This window comes from Phymastichus coffea, unplaced genomic scaffold (assembly GCF_024137745.1).
Source record: "Phymastichus coffea isolate CEN01 unplaced genomic scaffold, Cenicafe_Pcof_1.1 PCOF00091, whole genome shotgun sequence".
Lineage (NCBI taxonomy): Eukaryota > Metazoa > Arthropoda > Insecta > Hymenoptera > Eulophidae > Phymastichus > Phymastichus coffea.
The window spans coordinates 405,529-416,161 of NW_026706902.1; the positions used below are offsets into that span (position 1 = coordinate 405,529).

Here is a 10,633-nt window from a genome sequence, read left to right on the forward strand (position 1 = left end):
TATTTTTGGCACTGATGACACATCAAAACAGAAAGCGAAGTAGCGGCGAATTACATCGCCAAGCTAATTAGAAACGTAACGATAGATTAACATCAATTTTTTTTAAGTAAAAGCGAAACTGTGTTATCTTGCGTTTGCGTGAAAGTCCATTGTTTCTAGAGATTTGCCAGTTGGTGAGCATCGCACCCGAGTGCATTATCTTGGCGTCGTAATGAGCTTCGAGCGGAGAAGAAGTAAATGCACCTATCGGGTACGGCGGCGAGTGCATTCCTCGTTAAAGAGATCAGCGAGGTGTGAAGAGTGGCGAGGAGATGATGAGGGAACTCGTTTTCGTGCGCGCAAGACAGTCAAGTTTCGACGAAAAACGCAGTCCGACAAGGCGCGTAAAGTATCTTGTACGCATGCGGGATTATTATTCGTTGTTTGTTTCATTTTTCCGCTACGGCACAAGTGTCAACCACTTATCACCTCGACATTCTTTTCGCTGGATTTATACTCCAGAGGCCGGCTTGTTTTTCGTTTTTCTTCACTTGTCGTGGCTTACGAGTGTTGGATTGAGGATTAACTTTGCTTCTTTACTTTCGTTATTAATCAATTCAGTTTGGTTGAGCACACTAAGTATTCGCTTAACATTGAAGCATGAAGATTAAAAAGGATTAGTTGGAAGACGCGCAACAAACGAAAAAAATGAAATTTATTTAATCTTTGTTATCCGTTGCACCGATACTCGACAGCAACAGCCAAAATGATAAATAAATTAATATTTAGATGTTGCACAGGCTTTATAAATATGCCACGTGTCTAAAACGAATTCCAAGCATTTGATGTAGAATTGGAGCGATTAACGTTGGCGTGGGCCTCGGCCATAAAAGTGGCACGTAATTAACAGGCATTTAATAAGACACTAAAAGTGAAGCTGGCGTTGGGAAGAGTCGCAGCAATGAATACGGACGTTTAAGCGACCGTAGGTATAGCTGCTGGATCGATCCTTGCGGAAAAAGCCATGCCAGCATCGCCATCTGCCGGTACAACTCGGCCGGTGCGGCCGGTGCTGCCGGTGCGTATGTGGGCTTCTGGGAGCGCTCGAACCAACGGCTTTCATCCGTCATGCTCCGTACCATTGCAGTTAGCAATCTCCCATTTCGTTTCCGGTTTGAAGCAACATCGCGTCGTCGCTGGCTGCGATATTGTTTCTGTCTCGCAGATCAGACCGGCTAAATTGCGTTCGACGCGCAAAGTGCAAGAACGACGACGCCGCTGCGTCAAACTGATCTACGCCGACACCTAAATTGTGAGTATCCTAATCATAGCATTCCCGTGTCTCATGCTAGTTACTCGTTTGCTAAACGAGCTTTCGCGTCGGCTCAACCCTGCGAAAGCCAGTTTCTGGCACTTCACTCGACTGCAGAGAAGCAAACACCTGTGGGTTTGCTTACTTGCAGCCATGTTATACGAATATATAACTAGAATACCGAATATGTAACTACATATACCGCTTGAAAGTTTGATTTTTATGTAACCCTTTTATTTGCCCGCCGAGTGGTTTTGTCTTTAAACGAGATGTTTGGACGGTGAACGAACGTGGCTAGTTATTTTTTTTTTAAATTATGCGCAGACTGGATATTTCTCGATTGATCGCACTTATTCATTTTGCGGTGCTCACATACTTGGTTACTCGATACGCGAGGTTTATGAATTGCAAACTTAACACTTTACAGAATTATCGTTTGATTAATATTGATATAGTTCACTATTATATTATTTTGAGTACCGTACATTTAAGTTTTACATGCGTCAATGCGCTATTTTAAAGTTCATCTCTGTAAGTAATTTTTTAATCAATAACTTTTACGTTCGAGAAGCTCACCAAAATTTATTTCAAAGGACTAGTTTAATATATGATTTTTTGTAATTGTATAATTAAGGCACACGATGCGGAACTCATCGAAGAAAAATAGGAAGTAAAATGAGTTGGTTAAAACTTACCAATGGATCTGGAAATATTTAGAACGCCATTTACTCTCCATGAACCAAAATATATAACTTCTCCTCCTAAATTCTCTATTCTCGCTTTTTCATCCTGGAAATCAAAATTAAAAACTTGAAGTTTTTGCTTATATCTTGCGCAATTACAACTACTTCACTCATTTGTTCTATTATATTCGCGACATGTGTTGAGAAATAAAATAAATAAATAAGGTAAATTCAAAAGTTTACAATGACCGAAAAAATAACTAAAATTCTTCGTGATGAATATCTTCTGCAATATCAAACCTATGAAGATTATTTAGACTCATTTATAACAGTTCGAGATCTTTTTCATTTGCGAAGCAAATCCATATCCCGACGTATTATTGAATTAGGTTACCACACGCCTGGAACATTAGAAGGCGATGACTTTTATAGGCGCTCGGAAAAAGTTGCAAGATATTTATTTTTACTGCAGAATCCTTTAGCATTATGTTCCGAATCTATAGATTCCGAGGATTCATTGCTGCAAGCTTTAGCTTACCGAGAAAACGCAAATAGAATTGGAGAATTATATACAATAATATTTATGCGATTCGTTGGGAAGTCGCAATCTCAAATATCTGGCTACATTGACTATAGTTTCAGACTGAAAACAGAAGACTGGAAGCTGTACTTTGAGAATAGCAAGAAAATTATACCGAGAAAAACTGACTTATCGTATTACGACTGGAAAAGCGGAACTTCGATTACAAACGAGTCTCCGAATTTCAAGCCAATGATAGACATTAAAAACGGTATCGTGTTTCAATGTTTGCATGACAGCGACATTGTATACGTCAATCCTAACTTAATATTTGAATCAGGCGACGCTCGCGTGGTTATACATAGCGACATTTATGGACGTGTTGTACTTTACGATCATGTAATTCCTTTTGAAGAATCAATAAACGGCTAATTTCTAGCCTACTTTGACAACTTACTGGTCTCCCTGGTGTATGAGGCACTGTCAAAAAATCTCCTCTTCCATTCTTTATTAATGCAGCTTGAGAATCACCAGCCCATGCAGTGTACAAAGTTTTATTATATATAACACAACAAACGGCAGTGGCACCGCTATTTTTTGTCTGAAATAAATAATATATACAATTAACATATATTCTAATAAATAGGTTAAAAAAAATAAATATTGTGATAATACTAACATGATCGCACTCTAAAAATCTAGTATCCGTAGTACGGAAAGCGTCGCGTAAGGCAAGTTCCAGATCGTCGGGATAATATCGACTCTCTAACAAATACTGATGAAGGTGAGTTGCGCTATATATAGCAGCTTCTTGTCCTCCATGACCATCAAATACTGCATAATAATTTACAACTGCATCATTCTAAAAATGAAAATGTAATATTACTTATCTTGCTTTTGAAAAATGACAATAAGAAATTCTTCCAATTAAATACCTTAATACCGAACATAGTATGTAAATCGTGTAAAACTACGGAACGATCTTCCATTTTTCTTCTTCTATTCTTAATTGCATGTGAAGAGACTAATGGTAGTGGAATGGACGGAGGTGGAGGCAGTAATGCAAGTCTGCTATTGTCCAGATAACGCTGACAAATTTCATTAACTTTACTTGTAACAACTTGCATTAACTTTAGAGGCGTAAAGGCTGTAAGACAATAGAGAAAATAAAATATAATAATACATAAATAGATCACTAGTCCTCTATTTTTAGAAATTAAAATTGAGACAAATACAGATAGTTTACCTTTGTTCTGAGGTCGATAACCACATTCATCTGGTTGTTTCTGAAACATACTTTCAAACTCCTCTCTTACTAATTTCACCAGGTAAGCTTGCAAACTTGGAGGACATATCCTGAAATTTTTAAAAATTAGACATTTTATATAAACAACGTAATCAATAAAAATGCAATAAAACATTTAACATCTGATTAGATAAGAAAACAATTGCAGCTTACATAACTATATCAAATGATGTCAAATGAATCGCTGATAGACTTTGTGCAATTTTGTTTCAGAAGTTGAAATATTCAGAAGATTGTTTTGAAATTGGAGAACATTTGAGACTGAGTATTGGGTGGTTAAAAATGGCTTCTCTGATCGGAAAATATCGGCAACAGTACTACAAATCTATTGGTGAGTACTTTTTGAAAAAGAATACTCTAGTGATTTAAATATGTTATTTTATTCATATTTTATATATTGTTGTTTAGGAGTACATTATGTTGCTAGTAAACTTATGTCTATGACAAGTCCTAAACTTCAAATTGAAAAAAAATGATGAAAACAAGTGGACCATTCAAACCAGAACGGCTTTATGTATAGTAGAATTAACATTTAAAATGGGAGAGGAATTTCAAGAAATAATGATGCCTAATGTGGTACTAAAGGTAACTGTCAGCTTAAGTTAATTGAAAATGTATTCATTGCAAAACTATAAACAATAAAATAATTCATAATATTTATAGAATGTAGCAAGCTTGGATGAAGATGGAAGTATTGTGATAAATTCGCAATCAGGCGATATGAAAGTTATTAGAAAGTATGAACTCAAAGATGAACAACTTATTTTGGTAATTTCTATTGTAAATCAACTATAGACAAAAAATAATGTATTAAATCAATAATACTTGTTTCCAATTTTGCAGAGTATGACTCATGAGCAGAGTGGACAAGTTTGCAAGCGTTACTTCAAAAAACTTTCTTAAAAATCCAAGTCGCTTTGCTTCTTATTATTAATAATTATTTGCTTCTCATGCGCAAACAGGATTGATCTTGTAAGATCAGTGATTACTACATTTATAATAGATATATATTATTAAGCATTGCTTAAAAACTCATTTAAAAAAAAGTACTTTATAAAATGTGTTAGATTTTGTAACTTTTAGCTTTTTAGCTTTAAAATGGATGATTCATCAATATTTTTTACTATATTTTACATATTTTATATTACTTATATTGAGAGATGTTACTGCTGTAAAATAAATGTGATTAACTTTGAATTTGCATTATATGCTTGCAACAACAAAAATTGCAAATCACTTCGTTACGTGGGTAACACGCTTTTAACGAAAAATCACTGGCTCAGGATAGTAATACTTGCAGGTGTATGCTCAGCAGCCATAACTTTTGATTCCTTGATTTTCCTATAAAACAAGGAGTTCGCGAAGCATGAAGCTCGATAAAAAATAAATAATAAGCTGTAACGTGAGCGCTGGGGTATAAAAATTATTCCCGTGAAATTTTCACGCTTTTGCGGAGTAAAGGAGTAATGTTTTTCAAAGGAAGAAGCCGCCGCTGGCGCGCATACGCGATGTATGCACCTCTTCAATACTCTTCATACATTTTTTCTGTATACTTAGGTGCGCTTCTCGACCGTGCCGCTACGTTATATGAAAAGAAAAGAGCGCTAAATGCACAACGAAAGGAAAACACTTTTCAAAGAGTTGCTCTATTTTTAATAATTGCAACGAAAGACAAATAATTATTATATTCGAGCATCTCGTATTTTCTCTAGTATGTTTTTGGAAAATTGATCTTGTTGAAAATATTGTCTTATCTGAGAAAACATCATGGAATGAGTTACCAATCTGATCAATTATTAAATAGTTCAATTAGTAATTTTCTTCGACTAAATAAAAACTAGGGCTGTCATAAATGTAAGTTTCCCTACGCCGTAATCCTGTGCACTAGTACAAAAAAAAAGCTCGGCCTAGATTTTCTCGGAAAAGTCGATGATTAGTTTGCAGTCTTATACATATTGTGTACTCAAAAATGCATGTATCGCGTTACAACAACAATACAGTACACACTGTATCTGGCCTACAAACGTTTTGAGAGCGTGTCAACGAGTAAGTCATCAAATTCTTTTTCTCTCGATTCACACATAGTCCCTGTAGATCGACGTATACCCCGGTGCAATGACTTAGTCGGTCGCTTCGCCGGAAGTACACCGCAATTCCGCCTACATCCGAATAGGTGGACACAAATCTCGATGCGCAACGCATGCTGTTAGGGACACACGCACAAGCATACACACACATATATTGAGCGCGCCAGATAACAGCTAGAGATAACGAGGTTTACGAGTTCGACGAGGCTGCTTTGTGAACAGAGAGAGGGACACACGCGCGCGAATGTTTGAGCAGCCAATTTTTATGGGTAAAAGTTTGACCTTGGACGATAATCTTGAGATGACTGACGAGACTGAAATGAGTGTGAATCACGTGTTTAAAGAACGAGTAAAATCAAGTTTGAAAACAATTAATTTTTTGTAAAACAACGAGTAAAATTAGTTTCTATTGAGCACGATCTATGCAAGCTTTCCAATAAAAATATGTATGTCTTAACTAAAATTTGATGCAAGTAGGTACAAATATTCGAGAGGATTTAACTACCTATTACATGTTTAAAATAGAATAAAGGACGTTTATTAGTTATTTTTCAATTCCTATAACTAGAGTGTATACTAAGAAAAAGAAACAATACACTTTCATGTTATCAAACGCAACAGAACCGCCAAAAAAGTACCAACGGTGAGTCGTGAACTTCGATTTGCGCAATAACATAAACAGTTACGTTAAAAGGGAAGCGCCAGAAAAACCTAACCTTATAACACGAGGAATCAAAACACATCAACTGTATTTTTCTTTGCAATGATGTACACGAAAACAAGAAATCTCGGCTTACGCAACTAGTGCAGCTGCTGTTACAAAGAAGGAGTGACGCGGCGCCATAAGAGCGGAAGAGAGTGATCGAGAAAGATAGTTAATCACCTTTGATTGAGATGCTGCAAAGTGATGTCGGCGAGGTCGCCGGCTAGCTCGCATTCGCGTACATCACGCTTTGACATCTTCACCGGTAGTTGATCCTCGCGGCAGATATTTGTCACGAAGTGTTCGAGGAAACGCCGGTAAGCCCCAAGATAATCACCATCGCAAAAATCCGTGGTCGCCATGGTCTCGTTTCGTCGTCACGTTTATATTTCTCGTATAGCACTGCACACTTTGCGTTTATTAGAACAGCAAAGTAGCTCTTAACTGCACGTGGAGATGCCTTCGTTGCGACTACTCGGAAAACAACACACACTCGATGCTCTTGCGCGGTGCGCGGGAATGCTGCTGGCTAGCTGTATATTTTCTGTATTAGCGTTGTGTATACTTATGTGCTGTTACTATCTCTTTCCTTTCGTTTGCGCGCGACGGCGACTACCCTCGCGTTTGCTTGCTCACCAATTGCCCCCTCTCGCGCGCGAGCTCTGAGCGGCGTGACTCTGCCTATGTGACGTCATCCAATGTGGGCGAATCTATTCATATTTATATATATAGTCCATGTACGCGAGTCTTGTCTTGTGTAAATAGTTGTTACTGTGCAGCTTCTGGCTATTCGTTTCTAAGGATGTAATTGTTGATAATACTTGCACTTGTATTGCTAATGGACTGTTATCTTTTACAATTTACACATTTCTTGCGTTGCACTGTGCTTTTTTTTATTTGCTCAGCATTTTACTTATTACTGTAAAAATACATTTCTTACCTGCTCACTTTTTTATTTTGGATAAAAAAATGTATTATTTAAGTGTCACAAATTTTATTAATTGCTTACGAAAATTGAACTCATGATCGCCTACTTTCCGGATAGTCATTTTAATTATAAAAACACGGGGGATGTTACGATGGAATCTGCAATCTCCGTTAAAAACAAAAAGATAACATAAAAAATCGCGGGTTGTATTCTATAACTATTATGCATAGTCTCTAAACTCAATGAAGGTTGTAATCTACTCACACTTTTGAATTTATTTCATATTTATTATTAAATAGTATTAAATCTTTGATGTTTTTTTCGAGTAATCCTAAGATATATTTTTTGCAACCCCATGCCCTTGTATAGCTGCGCTTGCCCCCTCCATATATCATCAGACCAAGTAACAAATAGATCTTATGCGGAGCGGGAGCGAAAATTAAATGAACTCAAATTCTGAAAGTTCTGAAACAGCTCCGTTGCGTACGCCACCTATTGAATGTCCACTTAATTTTGCACGGACACGGAAGACGGAATCGGGTACGGACTTTCCTAAAAAAATCGAGGGCGCCACTGGCATTTCTTGTCTCTATATAGACTAAAACCTATTATATATATTCTGTACGCAAGTTGTTATTGCGCGTCTTTTAGCTCTGTCCGTTACTACGATTAGATTGCTAATACGTGCACCTGACGTGCACTTACTGCTAACAGACTTTTTTACAATTTGCACATTGTTCGCACGTTGTATTGTGCTCTTTTCTATATACTCAGCGTTTCACTGGTACTGCCACAATGGTGTTTTTTACGTATAATTAGAATTTTTTAAATTCTTTCAAAATATTATTTTATTATTTAAGTATAACAAACGCATTTTAGTAGCTGCCTTAAATTAATTGTTTACTCCAAATATGTCAAGTAACACAGTATAATGCACTAATAAGAAATATTATGGCTTAGTGATTATGATAATTTGTAACTTCGCAAATATATTTGATGTATTGACAAGCCAATGCGCTGCCTATACTACTACTTGAAATTCATGTGCCTATAAAAGTAATCAAGTGTAATTAGTCAAGTTTATTTCATATATATTACGCGATATGTTATAGAGAATTGCATCACGTTTTATAATCAAATCAATGGCTACATCTGATGGTTTCCGCAGCATAACTACGATAGATTGTTTTAACATAAAAATCTAACAGCATCATGGATATTTTTAAAAGAATTATTATAATAGTAGAATGTTATGACCAATTGGACAAAACTATATAAATATTACTGACGAAGACACTAAGTATTTGTGGTTCACGAGTAGGTAAATCGTTTGAATAAGTCACTTATTTATACATTCATGAATTAAAAAACTTTAAATTTTATTAAAAATATAAAAAATACTATAGTTACAAACTTCATGAGATCTAATATCGTAAGTTTTGATAAATATTAGAAGAGTGAAACTAGCAGAAGGTTGAGATTTTAACGCGTCACGGGTTCACGTAGGAGTCTCCATCTATCGACCTAATCGTGCCACGAAGTTTGGCGTTTGCCCTCGAAGGAAAATTGTAATGAAAAGGAAGAGTCCTTCCCATGATGTTTGAGAAAAAGAAAAGAGTAGTTGAGATTAAAGGTCACATAGCGAACGACGTAAGTTTCTCCAAATAAAGGAATTAGCGACTGTTTGCGGTTAACTGAACGTTTCGAACCATCGACGTGAACAAAAATATTTTCAAAAAAATGCCGATTTAAAAGTTTTTTATAATTCTTTGCGAAATTATGCTTCAATAAAACGAGGTCATCTTGCTAACATATACTTTTTTAAATGAGCCCACCCCATTGAAACCGGTTGAACCGTTCTATAGGTATAAGGAAACAAAATATACAAAAAAAATCAAATAAATGTAGAGGTTCCTCCTTTTGCAAAGACGGGTCGGAAACAAAAATAACCAAATTATCTATACGTGCTTCAAGATAGTTAGAATCTTTCGGCCGAGTACATGCGTATGGTAAAGAAAAAACACTCGTCACACATACATATTTTAAAATTTTGAAATAAAAAAAAAGCAAAACGCAAGGAATGCAAAATTTAGCAGCGCGCATAATAAAGCCACGATTTGGATTCATGTCTGTATTTCTACAAGAGAGTAGAAAGAAAATGAACCCTACGACCTGCTAACCTTTGACGCTTGAAGTCATTGGCTCTCCTGCTTACATTATACCTACGAGTGCGCGTAAGCAAGAACCTTCATCACGATTCTCGACGATAATAATCTCTCTCTCTCTCTCTCTCTCTCTGTCTGTCTCTCTCTCTCTCTCTCTCTCTCTCTCTCTCTCTCTCTCAGTTTCTCGCTGGCAATTCACTCAGGGTCAATAAACGGCGAGCGCGGCGGCGAATACGCGTGCGAATACCAGCCACCGCCACTGCTGTTGGCCTAACCTCCAAGACGACTCAACCTGACGTCACCTCTTCTCGCTTGGCAATATTCTCGCTCTCATTTCGCATTGTTGTTTTTTTTTTTATTATGCCGACCGCAATCCATGCCGTAGATTCGTTTCGCTTCGCGGTCGAGTATGTGTTGACAAACAGTCTCCTTACATCAAAACTATAGTTATTGTTAAATATGGAAAGATTGTTATTGCAAAAGTACTTGCGAAGGTTACGATATCAATTCGTATATTTTTGCAGCGATCAAACAGTTATGACTAGAATAACGCGATTGAATAAAACAATATTTCTTGAAAAATTTAGAAAGTATATAATACAGATTCAACTAATGAATTCTTAACAGGGGCGACAGGTATACATTCCAGACCAGAGACGTGTTAAAAAGTACGCTCGCATAGATCGCATCTCGTTTCTTGCGACCAAAAACCGCCTTCTCCAGTTTGAAAAATTCAACCGACCACCTTCTGACGGTCACAAAACGCAACTCGAAACGAACCACACTAGCATAAAGTTTATTCCCATGTTTCCTCAACTGAATCTGCCATCTCCGTTGCACTTTCACCTGTCGCCGATTAAATGCCAGTCTTTCTTTACCATAGGAACAGACTCCAGCGTCGATAAATTGGAAAGGAGAGAGGAGCAAGCAGCCGCTGGCACGGCGCCAAA

The 10,633-nt window shown here is 36.8% G+C and overlaps 2 protein-coding genes across 2 annotated transcripts in view; one reads left to right on the plus strand and one right to left on the minus strand.

Annotated features, from left to right (window-relative positions):
• LOC131669294 (205 kDa microtubule-associated protein-like) overlaps positions 1-7,208 on the minus strand; it is a 53,321-nt gene extending 46,113 nt beyond the window's left edge. The window contains exons 1-6 of the mRNA XM_058944073.1: positions 6,771-7,208; positions 3,741-3,850; positions 3,430-3,641; positions 3,174-3,356; positions 2,952-3,095; positions 1,987-2,080 (exon numbers count right to left, since the gene is read on the minus strand). Of these exons, the coding sequence (XP_058800056.1) occupies positions 1,987-2,080; positions 2,952-3,095; positions 3,174-3,356; positions 3,430-3,641; positions 3,741-3,850; positions 6,771-6,952 (925 nt within the window). The 5' untranslated portion in view covers positions 6,953-7,208. The remainder of the gene's footprint in view (positions 1-1,986; positions 2,081-2,951; positions 3,096-3,173; positions 3,357-3,429; positions 3,642-3,740; positions 3,851-6,770) is intronic.
• LOC131669295 (fatty acid-binding protein 5-like) lies at positions 1,059-4,897 on the plus strand. The gene is given in 6 exon segments (XM_058944074.1): positions 1,059-1,291; positions 4,014-4,131; positions 4,209-4,269; positions 4,271-4,385; positions 4,464-4,568; positions 4,644-4,897. Coding segments are annotated over 5 exon segments (390 nt in total). The 5' UTR covers positions 1,059-1,291; positions 4,014-4,082; the 3' UTR covers positions 4,704-4,897.
• Positions 7,209-10,633: the final 3,425 nt, after the last annotated feature.